This window comes from Rhopilema esculentum, chromosome 21 (genome assembly GCF_057945365.1).
Source record: "Rhopilema esculentum isolate cy_ngs chromosome 21, ASM5794536v1, whole genome shotgun sequence".
Classification (NCBI taxonomy): Eukaryota; Metazoa; Cnidaria; class Scyphozoa; order Rhizostomeae; family Rhizostomatidae; genus Rhopilema; species Rhopilema esculentum.
In genome coordinates, this window is record NC_142835.1 from 12488021 (window position 1) to 12512342 (window position 24322).

General features: G+C 36.1%; 2 protein-coding genes across 3 annotated transcripts; both read right to left on the reverse strand.

The window, feature by feature from the left end:
* Positions 1 to 1325: 1325 nt before the first annotated feature.
* Positions 1326 to 6783, reverse strand: LOC135684927 (F-box only protein 2). Its single transcript, XM_065200633.2, has 6 exons — positions 6659 to 6783; positions 6199 to 6231; positions 3782 to 3824; positions 3399 to 3533; positions 2759 to 2921; positions 1326 to 2464 (listed from the first exon to the last, which is right to left on the reverse strand). Exons 2-6 carry the CDS (start codon positions 6208 to 6210, stop codon positions 2167 to 2169), a joined length of 651 nt encoding a protein of 216 aa, XP_065056705.1. The 5' UTR covers positions 6211 to 6231; positions 6659 to 6783; the 3' UTR covers positions 1326 to 2166.
* A 3486-nt stretch (positions 6784 to 10269) lies between these two features.
* Positions 10270 to 23945, reverse strand: LOC135684922 (uncharacterized). 2 transcript variants are annotated; one of them, XM_065200628.2, is made up of 15 exons: positions 21126 to 23786; positions 19997 to 21031; positions 18706 to 18757; positions 17651 to 17987; positions 16912 to 17046; positions 15642 to 15804; positions 14747 to 15006; positions 14491 to 14583; positions 14096 to 14224; positions 13791 to 13956; positions 13310 to 13578; positions 12053 to 12100; positions 11713 to 11847; positions 11444 to 11606; positions 10270 to 11116 (listed from the first exon to the last, which is right to left on the reverse strand). In XM_065200628.2, exons 3-15 carry the CDS (start codon positions 18727 to 18729, stop codon positions 10813 to 10815), a joined length of 2226 nt encoding a protein of 741 aa, XP_065056700.2. In that variant the 5' UTR covers positions 18730 to 18757; positions 19997 to 21031; positions 21126 to 23786; the 3' UTR covers positions 10270 to 10812. The 2 variants fall into 2 exon arrangements, with proteins under 2 accessions (XP_065056700.2, XP_065056698.2); XM_065200626.2 differs by lacking the exons at positions 19997 to 21031; positions 21126 to 23786 and adding an exon at positions 23819 to 23945.
* Between the last annotated feature and the right edge of the window lie 377 nt (positions 23946 to 24322).

A 24322-nucleotide genomic window follows, 5' to 3' on the forward strand; every position in this document is an offset into this window, starting at 1 on the left:
AAACCTTTTTAATATTGTATCGTATATTTTTATTTCATACTAACTCTTTATAGATAGTTGGCCTTAATTAGCTTCTTTATAGCTATCAGCCGTTCATTTAGTACGCCATCTTTAAACAAATTATTTATATTTATATATTATTATTATATAATGTTTTATGGTTTGTATTCCATAAGAGCTCTGCGTGTTTCTTTCTTGAGTATTACTGCAACTCATATTACTGGAACTGTCATTGTCTTCTTCTTATCCGGAGAGCAGAACAACCCTAACTTCTTCTGCTATGAAACTTTTCTACACCCACTTCTGTACAGACTATGTATAGTTTACACCCATTCCTTCCATCTTCTTCATGATCCATGATTCTATCTTCAACGTGCTTCTAAGATGAATCTGGCTCCTTCCAGTAGCATGCGTCTCAGTTCCAGTCTGGTCGCTCACTGAGCAAGGCGCGCCAGGTTGACCCACAAAACGGCGGATGCGGTACAATTGTTTTAAAAATATGGTTAAGAAGGAAAAATTATCCCTATCATTGACCCAATAAAAACGACGACATGGAGATCTCTGCCAGATATCGAATGACTGCTACCAAACACACGGTATTTTGTGCTATGACGTAAATCACATAAGCCACACCCATCAGCCTGTTGCCACTGACTTCAACGTACCCTAGTAGGAGTAATAACGGGTTCTAAACCTTAGCCAAAGGCCACCTATAAGAAACAGTGGTACAAGGTAACCTCGTTCTGTCCTCTAGCATTTGAAGCTCCATTCCCGGATGACGTTGTTAACAGTCGTGCACAGTATGCAATGGGAATACGGTAATGCCTGAACTTTACTCATAAAAGAGAGAAGAGTATTCCAAGATGACCGGTGACCAAGGTGACCTTATGCAAAACGGTCCGGGTACAAAAACGCATGGCAATTTGTTTATGCAAAAATGTACCCAAACATTTAAACAAGAGGGTACCAAAATGAATGGTAATTTTGCTTAGGGATGTACCCAAGCATTTAAACAATAGGGTACCAAGAGGAATGATGGAATTAAGCATGTAAAACGGTCCACGTACACAAATGTTCAGAATGTAAAGCATAATCGAACAACTATTTTTAACAATCGCACGATTTGAATCACATTGCGTTTCATAATGTTGCAATTTTGCATAGGAGACCAAAACGCACATTACACCAGCACGAAAATGTGGGGTAGTGTTGGTATAATAAGACAACTTTAGGTTTCGAAGCCATATTGTCCAAAGACTATCAAATACTTGATAATAATAATGTATAGTATTTTGACACAGGAACAAGAACATAAACACAAAAAATTAGAATTTCTATTTGATGAAAAAATAAGCTTGAAATCCTATTAGGAAATATAGAATTTATAAAAAACAAATAAATAAATTAGAATTTATAAAAAACAAATAAATAAATTAGAATTTATAGAAAGTTAAGTCACTGTGCGTTGTTGAACTGAAAGAGGCACTAACGCAAACAATTGTTATCATTTAGTGATTTCCCGAATGCATGGAGGTCGGTCTATGTCGAGATTATGTAGAGGAACAAAGTCTGTGCGTCATACGAGACGGGGGTAGAAATGTAGGGGTATGATTTCGTTGAAAGCCATGATGCGAGAAAAAGTACTAGTGTGCGAGCGTGTCGTAACACAGGAACAAGATTTGCTCGATTATACCAACGACAAACACCGAAGACGTTTCTTTTACTTCCATCTACTTTTACAAGCGAAAAAAGAAACAACGGCCACCGATTGAACCAGCCGGAGCAACAAACCCCGACTGAGAACAGTCAAATGACGTCAAACCCTTTGTTTCCATGCAAAAGAAGTGGCGTATCAAAAATGTATATCCCAATTCTTAAAGTCTCGAAACTTTACTTCCCCAGCGAGTACAGATAAACGAAAGAAATTTTCGGGTACAATGAGCCCCAACCTGTGGCTCACTAATTATGGTTGAAATCTTTGGATGCAAAAATTTGCGTCAGTGCCTCTTTAAGGAATTATTTCAGGGTGAAAGTTCAGTGGATTGATTTAATAAATAGTTATTACGCAAATATTTTAGTGAGATTGTATCGTTTGATCAATGCTGCGTTACATGCATTCAATAAAAAAGCACGCCCGTATGTGAAAACGAATTGTGAGTGTATACATCAGACACAATCTCTGTTTTCGTTGTCTGTCTTCTGACCAGCATGGACAGAAGCCCCAAACATCTTAACGCCATACTGTCCCTCCCAAGACTTGGTATCTTTGCCTCCATCGTCGAATCGGACAAACCGGGCTGTCTGAGGGACCGGGAAAAAAGTGTACTCAATCTTCTCCCATTCATCATAGTAAGCCCTGTTTGTTCCACTGTTGTAAGTATACCCTGGGATTTCTTGCTTGTTCTCGTCAAGAAGAGATACGGTCAAGAAGTATTCACCCTCGTTATCAGTGCGAGATGCAAACCTGAAAACAAAACAAAAAAGAATTCAACCATCTTTCCTTCAAATACAGGCTGCGGGTGAAATTTCAAGTACACAAAACTATTAAACAGTTTGATAAAATTTTTTCCAGAACAAGCACAGCAGTGGGTTGTAAAAGGGCTTTATTATAATAAGGCTATAGATTTACATAAGAGCACAAGCTTATAATCAAAATTGTAAGCTTACAATAAACATTTACGATTTCAAATTTGATTCCTGTTCGTAAGTTACAAGGAATCAATTATAAAAACAGGAAAAACTAATGAATTTTGTTTACCATTCGCAAATGTAAATCTTCAAATCGGGATTGTCATAAAAATCAGGAACGATTCCATTTTTTAACAGGTCGATTGTCTGTCTTCTTTTAAACCAGGCACTTGACGTGGCAATGCAATGTTGTTCAAGCCCAGTTTCCTTCGGCAACGGCCCTACGTCAGTGCCTAAAAAATAATGCCACTAAAAACATTTAGCAATCTAAACTGGGGTTTATGCAATGAGCTGTGAAAAAGAGAAAGTGGTTAGAGCTAACCTGACCAAAACAAACGTTAATGTATGTTACAGTAATCATAATGTCAGCTTACAAAAAATTAAGATTCCATAAATATACTAGATTGTGTGCGGTACAAAATAATGCTATAACAGCGATGAATGTGAGTAAATTGTACAAGGATAAAAATTGATTAAAAAAATACAAAAAATTAAGCCACGATTTCATGGTCAAAGTATCGATGACGTCAGCATATATGTACCATATTAGGTTAAAGTCTTACTTAGCACCTATTTTCAGCATCTCTTTCTAAAAATCCACTGAGCTATAACTGAGCAATAAGTAAAGATATAACAAACAAAATATCAATAAAATGAAACATAAGATACGATCCACTTTAAACCGTTTATTCAAACCGCATTCCACCTACCACTGGGAGACTTCTCAAGCTGAATACCATCTCCGCCGTTCTCAAGAACTTCCCATGGTGAAAACTCGATATCCTTGCAAATGTTGCCATTCCAGTCATTCTTTGGCCTCAAGCTTCCATTTTCAAGCAGGTTTTCTGGAGAAATATTTATATTATTTACAAGCAACCCTGCTTAACGTAATCAGGAAAGGCAGATGAAAGAAAAATAATCAGTTCAACAAAATATGAAATAGGATTTTTATCAGATGTAGCTAAAAGTATTTGGAATCACATCAGATACACCCGTTCCATTAAACTTTTCTTTAAAAGATAGGACAAACATTTGTATTGCACTTGCAAATAGTTAAAATGCAAAATGAATTAGAATAGTATACAAGACCAACTATGCTTTGGTGCTTGTTCTTGGCTTGAAGATGGATTCTCTGCCTGAAAGGAGTAAAAGACAAATTAATCATTAAATCGACAAATTGGTTTTTCAAAAGCAAAGAAAACATCTTCCTGTATTCTCAATTCAACCTCTAAAATTACACCCTCTCAGGCAAAATATGTTTGCTTGTTTTTAGTTTCTGTGACCAGCATTCAAGAAATTTCTGTAGCAAAAAGAAATTTTTGTACCTAAACATTGGTTTAATGGGGAATCTTTAGAAAAACATAACGAGAAATATTCTTGTCATATTGAGGTCTGACAAGCCATATTGGCAAGGGAATAACATTTTTTCACAGTCCAAGGCGACTTTATTTGGTATAAGATTTTGGTTTTGGTGTTGACAGTTCATAAACCTCAAAAATAGAATTTTATTTTCTGTCTGTATCTCTATTTGCCCTACCAGAGCCTGGTAACGACAAGAAGAGTAATGCAACTGATGAAAGGTCGGGGATTTAATCAATTGTATTTTCACCTGGGTTACGTTATTGCAGAAAACTTTCAACCAAGGCAAGATGTCTACATTATCTCTTCATCTCTACAGTCACTTTTGAGATTCCATTATTTAATAGAATTCAAATAAAAATTTGCCTTCAGGTTTTCTGCTAGAACAGCAGACTACACAACAACCATTGTAATGTTTACAAAATTTCATGAAAATATATTCTGACCATATTCATACACTTTAGTTCCAGGTGTTATTATTAAGAGAGAGAAAAAGTATGAAAACCACTGACTCCTAAACTGTTGGAAGCAGACAACTTTTGCTCAATATCAGGGCTCATCCCTACTGCTAGACTGAATGAGGATATAAAGCTGGACAAAGGCCAATTATAAGGTCACCAGTGGCAATGAATATGGAAGGCAGAGTGAAACTGAAAAAAGCATAAGTCTCACAATTCTTATAATTTAATCTTGAAGTTTTATTATTTCATCTCTTTTTTTTCTTCACTTTTTTCGAGTTGGCAAACGTACAATACTAGCTATACTAAAGCTAATTGAAACCAACTAAATATATTAACAAAAACCAAATTTAACAACGCAACAAAAATATATGAATAAATAATAATAAAGTAGGTTCCTTGTCATTTTATATAGCCTGTCATTTTATCTGAGAAGGTATTTTGTGAGATATTTCAGAAAGTATGTACATTTTCTTGCTTTAGAAATTTGAGATGAACTTGAGTCCAGTGTGTTTATCATCGCCAGTAGACTTTTTAGAAGAATGTCAACATAGAAGATCAATGAAAAATATTTTTGTTTTCCTTGAAAATATCCATTCAATTCAACAGCTTGCTTGTACTGAATGCATCAACAGACTGAAAAAAGACTTTTGTGCCTCTGTTTCGTAGACTATAAAAATGTTGTGATTCAAAGACTAAGAAGGCTGCAAAAAGCAGTCACAACTATTTCACATCAACCCTTTCATTCTCTCTTCCCATTTTTAAAAAGCTCTAACTTCTCAGACTTCAAGACATTTTTCAGCTGAGACTATTACCATTTGTTTATGAATCTAATAACAAACAAACTCCCTCTTGCTTTCATAATTACTCCCCTTTCAATGCAATTATTCACCAACATTTACAAGGCAACCTAATCGTAGTGATTTGTTTTTGACTCATAGAACAGTTGATGGTTTTGCCTGAATTCTATTTGATACATGGCTGCAAAAATGTGGAATGACCTACCAGTAGAAATTATAAATTCTCTTTCAAAATATTCTTGTAAAAAATCTTAAAATATTTTTACAAAACAAAATAGTAACCAATGACAGTTTTTCTACTTAGTTGATACATAGATGATACTTTCTGTGAATGACTCAAAACACCTTACTTTTGGCACTAAAAATTAAGGAAAATTCATCTAATTTACTAGGGGTGCTCTCTCCTTGATTAGTTTAAAAAATAATGAGACAGTTTCCTCCTTTAAATTATTCCCTGAGTACAATACTAGCTTGTTTCTCTTCTATGTATTTGTTCTGTTATTTTTATACTATTTCCTTTTACATTTTTTATACTTTTTAATTCCTCAAGTGAAAACTGAATTTGGACGCAAAGGTTTTATTATCTGGCAGGCTAAGAATTTAACGACTTACCACTATGTGCCAGAAAGATTGAATCCAAACTCCTTTTTAGATGATTTTTAGAAAATCATTTTATATGATTTTAAATTATTTTATCTTTGGATTGGACTGTTAGTGGGCACTTGTATTTTACCATGAATTTATCAGTGCTTAAACATCAGGACCCTAATGAGAACAGTATATATTGTACTGATAGGTCATCCTGTTACAAAATTCGATTATTATTATTATTATACAGTGGAAAATAAAATAAAAACTGAACTGAACTGAATTGTGGATGGTTATATACTTACAGCTTTTGACATTTTCAGTTGAGCAAAGAGCACCTTGAAATGAAAATATAACAAAATCAAAAACTTTACTTTGAAATTTTCATGAGGGCACCAGAAGCAAAACACCGTCTATAAAAATCCATTGCTGTCAGTATAGCTATTCAGCTAATAGGGGGCTTTTAACTAGGAAAGTGACAGGGACGTGGAAAAATTTCTCTACACCCTTACCCTGTTGCAAAATCATGCCCAGAAAGTATATACCTGGTTGCATAAAATTTTAGATGACATCCTATGATATCTGCCTCAAAATTATACCCCATCCCATATATTGGAAAAGGACACCCTGTTCATTGAATTTTTATCGCAAATGGACTCTTCCCATCGGGTCAAGGACTGAGTACCCCTCTGCCAAGATTTTGAGCCACAAGAATTAAAAGAAAGACCTGATGAACAAACACTCTATTCTGATGAACGAAACATACCTTTATCACTCAAAAACAGCTTGATTTCTTGTACAAAAAGGACAATACCACTCAAAACCAAACTGCGTCGATGATAAAGTGGGAAGTAAGGTGATCAGCAAGGCCACAGTATTTTTATTCTGTGACAAGTCGCTGCTGGTAGGTGCGTAAAATACGAAAAGTGCGGCGCTGTGAAGGCGGCTATCATGGAAACATGGAATGTTGAATGTTGGAATGGTGGAATATTGAAAAAGGGTGTGATGTGTTTGTAAACCTATATAACAACTGCTAAATTGTGCGCTATACCACCTAACCGAAGTAGTGGTAAAGCTTTGATTAATTTTGGGATCTTAGCAAAGAACATTCAAATACATTTTATAAAAATTGAGGTCAAAATTCACGAGCCTCAAACCTATAAGTACACGAGCTTCAAAATTGGTCGAAAGTTTAGAACAAATTAAAAAATCTGGAGGCCAAGTTTCTCTATTCTTCCTGCGAGAGAGCCAAGCATCTAGTGCTCAAAATTGCACTTGCAATAAAAAAACTTAAGCATCGCATTAGCAAGATAGCGAGGGGGAATTTTTGGGGGCTGAGAGGATCTGACGACAAAGAAAATTTTTATGCACACCATTCCTTATAGGGGCACTTGGGATGTTTTATTTCACATAAACATTAAAGGTTCATTCAGTATTGCTTCATAAAATTAGCAGAATACTTTGACAATGTACACGTTACTGTATACATTATTGGGGGCTGCAGTGCCCCAGGTTCTATCGAGGGGCATTTAACTATTGGAAAAATATACATTGGAAACAATAGGATTACTACCAAAAGTGTACAATATTTGAAATTATATGCCTCTCTGGTCTTATAGCTGCGACAGCCCTGTAGAATTGCAACCTCATTCACTAGCGTGTTGTTATATAGATTTTAGAATACACACTCCAACATTCATATATTCCAACATTCATTCATCACAACATTAATATATTCCAACATTCATTCATCACAACATTCCAACATTAATATATTCCAACATTCATTCATCCCAACATTCCAACATTAATATATTCCAACATTCATTCATCCCAACATTCCAACATTAATATATTCCAACATTCATTCATCCCAACATTCCAACATTAATATATTCCAACATTTATTCATCCGAACATTCATACATCCCAACATTCATACATTTTACATTCCATGTTTTCAAGATAGCCCTGTGAAGGCCACCTGGCTTTTTTCAAGGAAACGAAAAGCCATGCAGACCAAGACATAACTGTAAGCCACAGTTTATCCGCAGCCTCATAAGAAGTAATCAACTTTTATGTTTGCTGGGAAGGAATTGCCAAACCATTGGACCCTCACTCTTGGAGCTCTTTGTAGATGGCTTTATTCATGGTCACTGTCCCTTTCTTGCTAAGAAGCGTTGCTTCTCTCGAAAAATGGATAAAAGAGAAAAAGGAAAGTTAAAGAAAGAAAAAATCGAATGAAAACATAATCATGGGAAGTCACTGTTGAATTGTCGAAGGATAGGAAATATTCCTTTACATAAATAATAAACAAATTCAATATAAAGAAAAGAGTAAATATTGTAAATTTAAATATTTTAATAATAGATATATAGGCTGAGATGACCCGTAATCTACTTCAACACAATACAACGACTAAATTAAAAAGGTTATGGCTTTGAAAAAAGCAAACATTTGAGCAAACTAAATATTTTCGCCTGACACTCTTCAGAGCAATTTTCAAGTTATTTATCACCAAAAGATTGTTTAAAAATGATTATTACGATTACATAAAATGATCGCAATGCAAATTATTTGTGGAAAATTTAAAGGGTACATAAGCAATAAGATACAAAAACTGGATGAACACCATTATTTTCTTTCCAAAGTATGATAAATTTCGCCCTTTTAGAATGCCTTGCTGATAGTTTTTTGTAAAAATTTGTTAAAAAGTCATTATCCTCTTGGCAAATCACTGTACAATTTGATTTATACTAAACGCCCTCTTTTGTTTTGTTGCACCGCGATTTTAAGAGAATTCTCCGTCTATCATTTATTATCATTTATTATCATTCATCATTCATCATATATCATTTATCATATATCATCTATCATAAACAAATTATACGACCAATTTCCAATCTTCATAAGCACAGGCATTCTCTCAAAATAAGAAACTTTTTACCACTTGATATTATACTGCTTGATGTTATACTATGCTTGCGTAATTCATAATTTCTATCTCTGCATTATAGGATTAGAATCTAGAGGCAAACTAATACATCTTCTAAAGCTATTTCGAAACTTTGAAAGCTAAAGCTATTTCCAAGGTTTATCCTAACCTATTTTTCCACACACACTGGTGAACTTCAACTACTCTGGGAATTCGATGAACCGTAATTACATCGGTGGATACCTTTTAAACCAAGTCCTCAGAAATACAATCTTATCTACGAAGGACGGCAGGACTGCCCGATGGACTTCACAACGAAAATCTGTATCACAAAATAAATCGAATACGTATACTAATTATCGATGAAGTATTTTCCAGAAATGAATGCCTTAAGAAACTTCAAATTCAATACAATGAAGACACATCACAAAGTATCTGGACATAACACCGTGTCATAAAGATGTATTCAAATATGGAACTTGAAACCCTAGCGAAATAAATACCCTCCAACTTTTGAAATTATCTAGAAAAAATGCAAAAATTTTACTGTTCTATTATACAAACCTTTGCAAGCAATATATATTGAACATATGCCATGCAATACATACGCATTTGCACGCAATACAGCAGTGTTACACATATAAGAAAAACAATTTTAAGAAACACAGGTCCGAAGGTCTGAAAAATGATTGTTTCTTATTCAAAAATTTTCATATGGTTTAACCCTTTGAAAAACGGAGCAAAACATTAATCATTCTACACTTATTATTTTGTCAGTTATTCAAACAAAAGGGTAAGTGAGGGTTTACAATCATTGACCATAAGAACTGTTTGTTTTCAGCTTTCCAGTTTAATCAAGCTGAGCCTGGTCAAACGAAAAATAATTTTGAATGCAAACTAAGCAAAAAGCACTTTTCTGGAATAATTGCAGCTTTTTTTAAAAGTTAAAAATAACAAATACAATTAAAAAAATCAAGGTATTTTTATCACAATCATTGAGATGGATGATCAATAGTATAATATGGTTTTTTGTATAAGAAACATTCTCCTGATTTAAAGAGTAGATCTCATTTTATAAGAAACACATCAGACCTGAAATCAAAAAAGTTGTTTCTTATATGCGGGACACTACTGTACATATACTTTGGTATACACGTTGGTATACCAGAGTTTTTCGGGGGTATTGGAATGGTAACGTTGGAACATTGTTTACGCAGCAAAAATGGCTGCAAGGTTAGCTGTTTGGAACCTGTGTATTTCTGTCAGACAAAAATATGTGGCTCAAACATATAACAGCAAAATACCTTCTTAATCAACTTGCTTTCTAACACAATTCAGTGAATTCGGTATGCCAATTTTTCAAATTTTTCTTATCTCATGTTCTCCATCTAGGATTTATATATATAAATGCGTGTAGTCGGCGAGAAAAAACTCACAAAGATCTGGCAACAGCAATCAATAGAAAATAGAATATAAATACTTTTTCTCTTATTAGCTATAATATGTTAAAAAGTATTTGAAAATTTGTACTAACAATACTCTTAAACAGTATAATATCATTAGATACCAACTCGATTGAGAGCATGCTAAAATATAGTGAGTTCTACCTACAAACAACACACTGCTATGGTACAGAATTAATAAGAATTAGAACGCCACCAAACTGTAGCGAATATTGCTAGGATCGCTGTGAATCTGAGCAAAACAGCGTGTTTCAGCGCAAAATTTCTTTATATCCAGAATATTACAAGAATAAGGGATTTTATCAAATGATCAAACGATTTCAAGGTAATTGAAGAAAGGTTTTCAGCTCGATTGGATTTCGGCTAAAAAAGCCCAAAGCTACCTGATGCACTTTCACGATTTTTACGGCTTTCATTGCATAGTAAACTTCAAATACTTTTGCAAATTTAGGTAATACAAATATAATTTATACCAAATTCGATTAGGACCAAATTTGGAATTGATAAAATCGAAAAGCTGTCTACATTACTACACAGTTTTCTTTTTCGTCGTCTGATTTTTTTCCAGCATAAACAGAAGCCCCAAACATCTTTACACCGTACTGTCCAGCCCAAACTTTTACATCCTTCCCTCCATCTTCAAATCGGACAAAACGGGCGGTCTCAGGGACAGGATAAAAAGTGTACTCAATCTTCTCCCATTCATCATAGTAAGCCCTGCTGGTTCCGCTGTTGTAAGTATACCCTGGGATTTCTTGCTTGTTCTCGTCAAGAAGAGATACGGTCAAGAAGTATTCACCCTCGTTATCAGTGCGAGATGCAAACCTGAAAACAAAACAAAAAAGAATTCAAGAACATACTTAAATTAGAAGTTAGCATTTCAGACTGTAACCAATTCAAAAAGATAATACTCTTTTCAGATGAACTCGAGATACGACAACAAAACATACAACGAGACTGCAGACTCAAAGATAAAGAAGCTTTACATTTTTTAAAATCTTAAAGGGAAAAGTTTAAATGTTATCGGCATGCTTAAAACTTTATAAAATCATTAAAACTGACAGTTCTCTTTCAGATTTGATGAAAACTTTAGGGGTTTAAATCCGGCAAATGATTAAGAGTATTTATGATACTGGAATAAAATATAATTACCATTCACAAACATAAATCTTTAAATCCGGATTGTCATAAAAATGAGGGACAATTCCATTTTTTAAAAGGTCGATTGTTTGCCTTCTTTTAAACCAGCCATGTGACGTTGCAATACAGTGTTGCTCACACCCAGTTCTTTTTGGGTACAGTCCCACATCAGTACCTTGAATACAAGAAGATAGTCCAATCAATACATTTCATGGAAGAAAGTTATGATAAAAAACGAACGACATCACCTAAATTTAATAGGGAAGTCGAAATCGACGCACCATTCGGAGACTTCTCAAGCTGAACACCATCTCCACCATTCTCCAAAACTTCCCAAGGATAGAAGTCAATTTGGTTACAATTGTTGCCATCCCAGCCATTCTTCGCACGCAGATCCGCATTTTCGAGCAAGTTTCCTGTTGAAAGAAAGGTTTGCCAGTAAGTTGAAAATAATTTGATCTTCCTGGAACCAATTGAGTTTAGCATCGCAAGCGTCTCATAATTGTTGGCCGAAGACAGCAGTACAAAATGACGTTTCAATAGAAAAACAATTCATCCAAATGAAAATGGAAGAAATAAAAAAGTTTCCTTTGACAGAGAAGAAAAAAATAATTTACGAACTTGGTTCTTCACGTTGAGGAGGGGCACTTGGAAGTGGATCCGACGGTGCTGTCGAGAAAAGGAAAACCAGTCGATTACACGACTTAAGCCTTGAAAAAAGGTCCCATCTAAACTTATTGACAATTCAAACAAGCAGCACCTAACAACATTGCGCTATTCCTTGTTTGATCTATTTGTTCATCCCATTCGCCTAATAATATTGAGCGCAATTCAATTTTTCAGTGGACAATTTGGTTTAAACATTATTGAAATTTAAGAGATCCAGTTTGAGAGTTGCGAGGATGCAAGCAAAGCAATATTGCCTTCCAAGAAAATTAATATTTCTTAAGTTGTTGAATCAAAACTTCATGCAAAATTTACTGCGCTCGAAGTAGGGAAACCCAATCCGCCATTTTCCCTTCACAATCCGTCCGCACCTGGATACAAATTCCTGTTTACCTATTGGCCATTATACGACGTTTTATACTATGGCAAGTATCGCATGCAGGCCAATCGAGAATATGATGGGCCTCTTATTACAAGATATTGTAAAACTGTGATGCCGGCAGAGCTGCATATCTGCTTTCAGCTAAGATGGAGCAAATTAACACCACCATCGATATACGGAAAGAAAAAGACAGATCTTAGACAATTTCTGGCCGGAATGAATTTTTTTGGTGTGAAAAGGTTCGTTAAACTGATCAGGAGAATGAAACTGTCCTGAAAAAGATTTTGATTACGAAGCACGAGTTTGATACACCAATTGAGGATACAAAGTTGGTGAGGGATGATTTGGATGCGACCTTTACAAAGGCAGATGTCTTAGTGCATCATAAGGGATTTCCAAATTAGGAAATTAATGAGATTTTGGGTCGATGAATCTCATTTCCGATTTCTTCATTGCTAAGAATTATCTGACGTCTTCAACTGACAGTTGTGAGTGGAAAATATCATTTAGCAAACTGAAGTTGGTAAAAAGTGTTTAGGGAAATTATCAGTAGATCAGGAAGGATTGACTGGTTTTTCTACCAGATCACTGAAGAGTCGAGAGAGATAATACAAGAAAGCCAAAATTTAACGACAAATGTGTGCCACTTGGCCCGAGGGCTTTTGTCTCCTTGCCCCTCCAAGGAGCCTCGCCGCACGTGTTTAGTAAGGTAATACAACTGGTTTGTCATTACGTCGTATGTTCCACTTTTAAGTGCTATTTTGAAATTTTGCAGTGCAAGTGGCCTACAAAGTTAATTGCATCAGCAAAGTTATAAAACAGATACTTACAGCTTAAAAGTACGCCGACAAATGCTCCGACCATCTTCGCACCATAAAATCCGGCCCAGTTTTTGCAATCATTGCCTCCATCACTGAACTTCACAAATCGCACACCTGGTGGAATGTTCATAAAAATGTGCTCTTCTTTTGCCCAGTAACCGACAGGGGCTTTCTTCATTCCTGTCTCATAAACGCACCCAGGGATCTCCATTCTTCTTTCGTCAAGGAGCGAAACCTTCATGAAGTACTCGCCTTGACAGTCGGTCCGTGAAGTGAACCTGAAATGAAACCAGTTGTCATAAGTTATTCCACGTGATTGGAAACTCACCGCTCAACTCTTCACTGCCCAACTCCCACTGTAATTCAACAAAGAAAGAAAGAAAGAAAGAAAATGAATGGACAAAGAATGAACAACTTCAGTTTTTCCTTCTCAAAATAAGCACAAACGAAAAGATTCAAAATAATAGACAGATTGAATTTTAAAACGGACCATTCATATATCTTTATAGGCGGTCGCTGAGTGTCTAGAACCTGGGCAGTGTAACCATTTTGGGCAAGATCAATCAGTTGACTTCTTTGGCTCAAGGCATTTGACGTTGCAATGCACCAGACTTCAAATTCCAGCAACTCATCAGGAAAAGATGAATTTGTTGCACCTAAAAATAGTTTGCTTGAATAATTACCACAAAACCCAAACTAAAATGTACTCACATAAAAAGTTATTTATGCGTTGATGTAGGTCAGTAAAAGACCCATCTAAATGCACTCTAAAAAATAATTGCAGCAAACACGAACCTGATGGCTTCTTTTCCAGAACAAAGCCGCCTTGGTTCTTTTCAATCTGCCAAGGTTTAAAATCAATTTTACTGCTTGTACTGCCTGCCCATGTGAGTGGAATGAAACTTGGATTCTTCAGAAGATTCACTGAAAAATAAGGACCTTTTTTAAAGGAAGAAAGCGTTCTAGTGCAGATAGCAACGAGTCAGAACTATAAACAGACAGATATGCGAAGTGTTGTAGCATCGGCCATGATATGTGCCAGGAATGCTTCTGAGTCGTTTTATCGTGTCAAAAAGCCAACTCTGAACGTTCAAGTCAATGCGATGGGTAAAAAATCTAAAAAAATACGACTAGAATCATTTCACTTCAATTGATTGATAAAAAACTGTTGATGCAATGTAGTTGCTTACTTGCTTTTTTACCAAAGGGCTGGCTCTGATGCTGCACAGCATTGGATGAAGGAAAAACAGGCCTAGCCATGCCTGGTGCAGAGGGATGCGGACCTATTCGAGAAAAAAATTGTGTAAAACGAGCTTTTAGAAAAAAGTTTCTCACATCCACAGCAAAATATCAAAGGACAGAGGACGTTAAGTAGAAAACAATAAATTATTGTTATCGAAATCAGCAATCAGAGGCATTAGGACCATCCAATCCTTCAGAACCTACCAAGCTCAATCAGAATGGTTGGTTGGCACATCTTCGCACTGAAATGACCAGCCCAGAATTTCTTATCCTTTGTTCCGTCTTCAAACTTAATGAATCTGACACCAGACGGGTAATTACGAAAGACGTGTTCCACCTTTTGCCAATCAGACGAACCAGCAGGGCGAACCTCAGACTTGAAGGTATCCAGCGCTTTCTTCTGTTGATCCAGAAGAGTAACATTCATGTAATACTCGCTGTCACAGTCACTCCGGGCAACGAACCTAGAGGTGATAGTCGCTTTCACTGCTATTGCCAGTCATGCATATAGTAACAGACAATTTAATAGAAAAAATTATCAACCCCGTTCATCGCTTATTTGTTTATCGACCATGCTTAAGGCACCAGTTAATGTAAAGATCGAGCAACATTTAAATAAAGCTTTAGTATAAAAACGTAACCCTTAAATCATAAAAAATGAATGATACACTTTCTCCTTTAATAAGAATTAAAATTGAAAGTTTCTTAATTTTTCACGGAACTGAATACTAAAAAACGAAACAGCTGCTCACCAAATACCGAGCTTCTTATCAATACGCCCACTGCACAGGAGAATGAGGAGTTTACTTTACAATAGGTTTCTAATCAGAAGTGGGGCATCGGCTAATCGAATAAGTCCCCCTCTCAAGTAAGCCCCCCCCCCCAAATTAATTTGCGAAATAAGCCCCGGGGGCTTATTCTAGGACTTACGGTATGTTTCATTTCTGTTATTTTTATATTCTTAACTTACGAGCAACTCAAACAAAACTACAGCTAAATCTTTCTGTTCCAGCAACATTCTTTCCATGGGAAAGTTTTTCTTACGGGCAAAAGATACCAAAATAGCAGTAACTGACAAAGAAACATCCATTTGACTTACCATTCGCATGCTCTGATAGGTGGCTTCTGGTAATCCATTACTTCAGGTGAAAAACCCTTTTGGAGAAGATCTATTGTCTGTGACCTTTTACACCAACCGAAAGACCCAACCACACAATGTGCGAGTGGCCCGGCCTCTGCAGGGCACTTGCCGACCTTGCTTCCTAATGGAAAAGAAACGAGGTGAAATTGTCGTTATAAAGTCAAGATTGGAGCCTATAAAAAAATGTCTTATTCACAATAGAGTGTTGAAAACTACCAAAGCAATCAATTTGCAAAGCTAAGTGCCGAACGGCAAATTGAAACATATTTTCAGAATGAGGAAATGTCTAGCTGAAAATATTTTTAACGTTTAAAAACTAATATTAGGAGAAGAAACAAAGGTGCAAGAAAAAATTTACTGATAGGAAACGACCGTTTTCTCAATTTCATAGGTTTATAAGTATGTTTATGATACAGAAAACTACTTTACAAAGATCTGCTAAGATAACCCTGTATTCAAGGTATACCTAACAAAATGGATTTTATTTTCTTCACTCGCTACTTAAAAATAGGCAAAAAATAACTAACATGCCACTATAACACCATCTTAAGAAAATCACAGCTGTACTGAACAGTAGGAAGCGGAGGAGGGGGTAGTGGGGGTTCTTACCACCACTTATTTCTAAAGATAACTTCGAAAATGTTTTATTATATCGAATTATAATCAGTACCATCATATGCATTAAAATTAACACTTTGGGAGGGGGAGGGGGAGGGAGAGGGGGAGGGGGTAAAAGATATAATGTAACCAAAAATTCCGAAAAAGTAGCAAGATTTCCAAACGGCGAATGCGTCCATACCAATCCGAGACATTGTCTTATTACGCCGTTTTAAATTGTTTCTATAAATATACATTAAAGGTCAAACTACGGGAAGGATTTTTGCAGAGAGCAACGCGGTTTGGTAATGTTTTCTATTCTTTCTTAGCACTAAAGAGTAACTTAATATATCAATAGCTTTACACAATGATTCTGCATAGTATGAATTAAAAACAAGGTATGCCATCAGATGAGGAGATTACCTTACCGTCTTGTTTACTTCAGCCAAAACTTACTAAAAAACTTGGCAAATAATGAAGTAAATATGTGGCGGCTGAACTGTGAAAATTAGGAAGATGAAAAGAACAGAAAGATGGAACAGAAGAAGAAGAAAATGACGAGGAATGTCCCGATAATACAGATGTCCCTAATGCGGCTTGCTTAATTTCTACTGTGATAAAAAATAGCTACCTTGAGGGGTCTTTTCAAGCCTCCATCCATCTCCACCAGTCTCGATTAGTTCCCAAGGTTCCTTTCTCATGTCAACTGTATCACCATTATGGTTCCAATTTTGCGCAACAAAGTTAGGGTTCTCTATCAGGTTTACTGCAACAGGAATGAATGCGGTAGAGAATGTCAAAAGGAAATGGATGAATTGGATTCGGGGGCAAAATAAAATAGCTCCAATTGCTATTGAAGGTTTTTGTGACGTCATCAGCAGATTCTTCCCAGTTATCTGCCAGTTGTTCGAAGAAAACTGCTGATAGGCTTACTCAAAAACTGGCTGATAAATAATTTGGTTTTAGGGATAGAGATTGAAGATTTACTCTCATTCGATTACATTTCGTGTGAATGTAAAGCTTCCAATGCATGCTATTCTTGGGATGAACAAAGCTTCATTTTCGAAAAATTGACATAATAATAAGGGCTGTCATCTTACTCTTGGCATCATATTCCTTAACAGTGGCAGCAATAACACATTAAAATGAAGAGGAACAATCTTATGCATAAAAACAATAAATAAAAGAACAACATTGCTTTGGAAAGAATGCCTATGTCACTGACTTTTCAGTACTTTGCCAGGAACAGAACATAAAGCATAACAGCAATTTTGCATCAGATATCTGAAGACCTGCTAGGGATGTTCCATGTGCCAATATCAGACTAAAGAAAACATGCTTGAAAAAAATTCAAAAAGTAAATTATATACCATTGGCCTGTCCAATAGATGCTTCAGGATATGCACCATGTGCATATATAGATGGTTGGTATGGATGCTCTTGATACGGAGGCGGTTGATATGGAGGCTGTTGATACGAGGGCTGTTGATGTGGGGGCAGCTGATATGAAGGTGATCGAAGTGGAGGAGTTTGATATTGGGAATGTTGATATGGGGGCTGTTGATATGGATAAGATTGGTATGGGGCCTGTTGGTATGGAGATTGGCATGGAGGTATTGAATACGGATATGATGTATATGGCACGACACCTGGTTGTATTGGTTGTTGCTGCTGGTAGGAGTATGGAGGTGGCCTTTGCCCCTGTCCCTGATGAAAGCAAGAAAAAAAGAATCTTCATTTACTTTATAACAAAATACTGTATTTTTATGACTAAAATATTATATTGTCAAAAACTGAAAGTGTCTGATCTCTATTAACTTCAGCTTCACTGTACCAATTCATGCATCATTCCTTGATAAAACATAAAAGGCTATTGTGAATTTAATCATTATAAAGATGGGGTTTCTTGAAGAAGAAGAAAAATACTGATTGTAACATCCCAGAAAATACTTAAGATCAGGTTATATGCCAATATTTTGCTTTTTGGCCCAATGCTTTATCTAGTAAAAATGGAAAGCATACTCCTTTCAAAATTATTCTACTTCTCTTAGTAATGATTAGTTTCTTGCCAAAACCAATCTTCTAATACACATCAAAATAAGCCCATAAAAAGATGAAAAACTATAAAGTTTAATTTGATTAAAGAAGAAGCTTGGTTAAGCACATTGTCAAGTTTCTGCAAATTCATTTCTTGAAAAACAATGTTGTCCAGCTGACTATATCTGTTAGTTGAACAATTGGATTTATTAAATATTTCTTTAAAAAAATCCATAAAATGCTAAATAACTTTAAATTATTAACAAGCTAGCCAAATATAAACTAGCTGAAAAAGGGGTTTATGAATAAAATGGGAGTTTAAAAATAAAATAGAAAATAATAAAAAAATAAAATAATAATGAATTGGAATATATTTTCGTTTACTTACTGAATCACAAGGATATTTGGACATTTCAAAAAACGTCAAAGTACTATTCACCCTGAAAAGATAAAACTGAACTGTCAAAAGTGACAGATTCAAATGCTTTGTAGGTTAAGTGGCACAGGAGCTTAAAGTGACTACAATATAGCTTTATGCTTAACATTTGAGTAAATAGCTAACCACTTGTATAAGGATTTTGCTATTGCATCCTGGTTTTGCAATGTTTTGCAACGAATTTAAAGCCACATACATATATGGCCTGGGTTATTCAGCAGAGTGGAGGAGTGTGATGGCATCAAAAATCAATTTTCTTGAACTTAAGAATTCTGACTCCATAGCCTGAAAGAACACCACAAAAGACATCTAAATATGTTCCTATTTCACTGATCACCATTCTAGGCAAACCTTCTATAAACAGGCCTGGCAATTTGAGGAGAGCCATAGCTCTTGCTCCTCTCAAGGCTCTCCTCAAATGCTGGCTGAAGAGCTAAAAATTGTTCTCCCAAATTGCTCTAAAAAGAAATTGTTCTCCTTGAAATTAATTTTTCCTTTTCCCTATTTATCTACAAATAGATCACTTGGAAGTTGATAGGAGAGCTGTTTACTGCTCCCCTGCTAAAGGCCTTATGGCCAGGCCTGCTGTAAAACAAAGATTGTATGACTAGAACTTCAGCCATCTACAATAAGTACAGATTTAGCCAAAATAGTGTGGCAGCATCATAGTTTAGCAGAAGAGGGAACTCCTGCTCACTTTGTTTTTTATACAAAGTTCATTTATTTTCAATATTATATCTCATTGAAAAAGATATAAAAAGTTCCCATATTATCAGAGGAAGGGGTCTTTTTAGATTTCTCAGATAAGCTCAGGTACACCACAAAATGATAGCTTTTCTTGCCCGAAATGATAGCTTTTCTTTGATATCCATGGTAGCTTTTCTTGCCTGAAAAGGGACCAGATTTTTAAGCCAGATTGCTGACATTACAATCAGGTGCAGACACTTGGTCAAATATTGGGGGGCAAGCCTATTGTTTTAATGAGATGACGTCACATTTCCCATTGTTTTAGAACAAAAGATCATTGTTCTCTAAAGTATTGGGGGGGCAGTCGCCCCCCCTCGCCCCCCCCCCAAGTGTCCGCCACTGATCACAATGCATACAAACAAAGATACATATCTGATAGCACTGTTAACATTTGTTTTTGTTGTTTTTGTGCAATAAGTTGCTGGAGTGTGGCTTTGATACCTGGAATGAGAGCAGCAAAAAGTGCTCACATGCAACATGATCTGTATCTGCCCACCTTGTTCAGACAAACCATGCAATGAGGAGCCAATGTTGCTTTGCAAAGTCCTCTATTGCTTGGGGCTGCAGGAGAAGAGATTGTAGAAGGAGTGCATCATTCACAAAAAGGTTACAGCTTCCATACATGTCATTGCAGAGTCTGCTCCATAAAGATTGAGGGGATTGATGAAACTGATGTGAGATTGAGCACCATGCCAGACATATTGGTCTACCCTTGCCCTTGACAATCAGCAATTGGTATATCATAAGCAATTCCCACTCCAGTTTTGTTACAGAAAATGTCTCTTTCTCTGTTTATGTACCAGAGAATGAATGTTGTTTGTTCTGTGTGGCTTGAATAAGGAATCTCATCCACTGTAATGGGAAAATGTTTTTCATTTTTGCCTTCTTTCAAAACACAACCCCTGACTCTTGCAGTAAAAGCCTAAATAAACCCATTTCCTGACTGTGGGGAAAGGTTATGTGCTTGCAGCCATTCACCATTTGGCTAAGAGGTCTTCACTTTCTAAATCTGTTCTTGAATAAATGGAACATAATGAGTAACAGTTCCAAGATTTTGAAAAAATTCCATTGTAAACACCTCCAATTTGGAGCATTGAACCATAAGAACACTCTTTCCAAGAAATATTGTCACAATGATTATTCTGCTGTGAAGATTCTTCAATCTTAGACAAACTTCTCTCTTCAACCATCACATCTACCCCAGCATTCATTTGCAGGTGTGTCTGAAGCCCCTGTCAAGAGAGATAGCACTCTCTGTGTGGTGAGCTTTTTTCATATCTTGGAACAGTCACCCATAACTACTTTCACTTTGCATTCTTGTCCAAACAACTGGTTGTAGCTAATATTGATTGCATAGGTCACTATATTTAATGGCAATTCCTTGAATTGACTAAACACCTGCAGTTTTCTTTCACTTTTCCTCATTCTAATGGTTGCAGTGCAGAGCAGAAAGCAGAAATTGTTGGCCATCAATATCTCTTTGGGTCTGTTTTGGTAATGGAGCTGGGCCAGCTTGTATTATATTTTCAAGCTGATTCCTTGTTGGAAAGCCATAAAAAGTTCCAATATTGAAGGGAGAAAGTTTCTTTCAATCATCTATCATAACATTTTCCTTCTGTGTCGACCTCTGAATCTGAATTACCACTAGCATCAAGTTCTTTCATTTCAGGATCACACTGATTGCTCATTGATATGCTTACTTCGTCTAAATTCAGTTCTGTTACTTTTTCTGCAACTTGAAATAATGTATCAGAACATTTTTCTGCTTATTGTGCAAGGGATTTGTTATTGTCTATGAGTCATTTTTTTAGTGAGGTTTGTATAACAAAGTTTGTGAACAATAAAGAGTTAATAAGAGTTAATAAAAGAGTTAATAAGTCTGTTTTGAAAAAAACTTTCATGGCTTGGCCGTCCGTTTTTGTCGAGCCTGGTTGTCAAGCGGTTTTACCGTAAGATTTTATGGAATTTGTTATGTAACTAGCTTTGTATTTTATCGTGTAGGCTTTTTGCTGTCATTGGAATCCGATTGTCAACGATTATGAAAGTAGAGAATTGTTTACTTTGTATATTTGTACTAATTTGAAACAATGATTTAAGCGCAGAGCTAGCAGCGAAGTACATGTCTATTGTCTTTCTTGCATAGTTTTGAATTCCTTCAGACCACATGCAGATTGATGCTGGTAATAGTCCTTGTGTAAATATAATTTGACAACCAAACAAGGTGTAAATGTGTAATTCCGATCCCTGTGGCGGGCTTTATGTCCATAATGAAAAACTGTAACCTGATTGGCCAATACCCCATATTCTGTTTATGAGGTTTTGTCTGTGAATATATCAGACAGATTATGTCTATGTCCGTACTGCAAGTGACAACTCCGGATTACAAATGCACTCTGTTGACTTGCCTTTAATGGTGACTAACTTTTGAAGGAAGGCACAGTTGCAATGATTACAAGGGAATGAGCTTAATATTTGATGTACACGAATTCAAAATACTAACTTAATAAAAAAAACCCATTGGCGACCCTTTCACTGTTCATTCTGTTTTTATTTGAATTTTTTCCACTCTTTCCTCTGCCTGCACTTCATGTTTTATTTTTATTCTTCCTAATTAAGATTTATAAAAATAATGTTACTGTGTTCATTAAAGAAATTCTTCTTCATATGTGGTGCTGGTTCTATTCCAATTTTTCGTCCTAAATTGAAAGCTTATTTCATTGATTCATAGGTCTATCAAATGCAATATGAAAACAGCATATCTGGTTATCAAATGCAATTTGAAAACATACAATGCTGGCAATGTGTCATCACAATGCCTCTGAAATATTTCAAACAATGCTCCAGATAAGATATAAAACACTGAGCGTAGAATGGCCTCTTCTAAAAATTTAAAGGGAACAAAGTTTTGTTCTTTGTTGACAGAAACCAAGCTATGTTCCAAGCTATAGTCAGTCTGGGGATTTGCTCTGGAAAAGGCATCAAAGACAGCAGGCACAAAACCAGCACACAAAAGGTGGGCAGGCAACAGGGATGAAGCCAAACAGTTTTTCGGAGGGCAGTATTGCTTTTTTCTGACAAAAAGGTATCTCACTCTTTTTGGGTGTCGTCTAAGATAAGTAATTTTATATGCTGCTTTAGTGTGTTTCTATTTTAATATTCAGAATTCTAAAATATCAATTTGAAGCATTTTTAGTGCATACTTTGAAAGCTGAGTTGCTACAGAAATCTTAATACATTACAACTGTTACAAAAAGATCATAATTATACTGCAGGGTGAGAAAAAATTATGTGCCATTCTTTAGTGACACTTCTGGTGGGCTATGCCGAGAGATCAGCTTGACAACTGAAGGGAGCATTCCATGCAGGCGGTCAGGTTTGAAACTATAGTGAAGATATAGCCAGGTTCGAAAATGGCCCTTTAACCAATAGGATATGGGTATCTACAGTACTGCACAACTTTCTGTCCCCTGAAAAGCAACATTGGACTATAGCTCGTTTTCACAACCTGTGTCTCCTGTAATGTAGCTGAGGACCTACTAGGAACTAGGAAACGGAAGATGGTTACAGCAGTTGCCCTTATAGTGGGCGTGTCCCACAAAAAAGGGTGTGGTTCCAATCCCAAAAGATTTGAGCTATAGTCACAAAAATCCTGGATCTGCCCCTGGTAATCCTTGATGTTGCTTTAGTATTGTATTTTGTATTTAATTGCATTGTAATTGCTTGTATCCAGGATGAATTGATAATCAAAAAATGAAATGACATCAGTATCTTTTAATCTGATCATCTTACCATCGTACACATCTTATCAACGGCTCAAACCTTTAGGAGTTAATTCAGTAGTGTCCTCTTCAGCAAAGTAAATCCTAAATATTTTGAGGCGTATTATTCTGTAAATTTATTGTAATCATACTCAATTAAGCTTCAGGGGCCGCGCCACCGATCCCAAACTGGAGGGGCCAGCAATGTAAAGTAAGCTTGATCTTCTCCCTTTTTTGGCCTCAATTGTGGCAATCATTTTGCTGACGTTGTTTTACTTGTGGGCTGGCTTTGGTTCAATGTATTCGTTATCTGTATAAATACATTTTATCTGTATAAAAAGGTTTATCTGTATAAATAGCGAAAAAGTGGGGAAGCCATGGCCCCCCTTGTGGCGCGGGCCCTGAGCTTACAGTATTGTATCTTTGGTTACTGTGTACATAATTTAATGCTGAGAATATAAATGAAATGAAATGTACAGAGACTTTTCTTACAGGCCATAGACCTTTTACCCCCATCCCCCCTTCCCAACACTGTTTATTAAAGAAAATCCCTGTGATACCTTTATATCTTCACCCATCTATGGAGTTTCACGGTGATATTGGCGTGCAATATGTAGCTGTGGGCTGTCCTGTTCGAGCCACTGATGGTTCGAGCTTTTACTGTTGCATCAATTCTCAACAGCCTCGAAACTGTCAGCTCGTGTGTTCGAAACGGAGGCGAAACAAAGGCTCGAAAAGAAATATCTTTTTTTAGATGAGTGCAGGCAGTCACACTGTCACGAATTCATATGCTCCCTGAATTAAAATTCAAATCCAGGGCCTCTGACAAAAGGGGGGCCAGGGGGCCGGGGGACATGCCCCCACTTTTCTACGAGTCAATAAAGCTTTTTTTACAACCTTTTGTTATGATTCTTATACTTTCCCTTGGCCCCTCCACTTTCCAACCTGCGCCGGAGTCTACGAATTCATGTAATTAAGCAACAATAATTTTGGTTTACAATTTATTATGATAATTAATTAGCTGTCTATAAAAAATTAAGATAATTAAGATAAAAGCGTTTTTT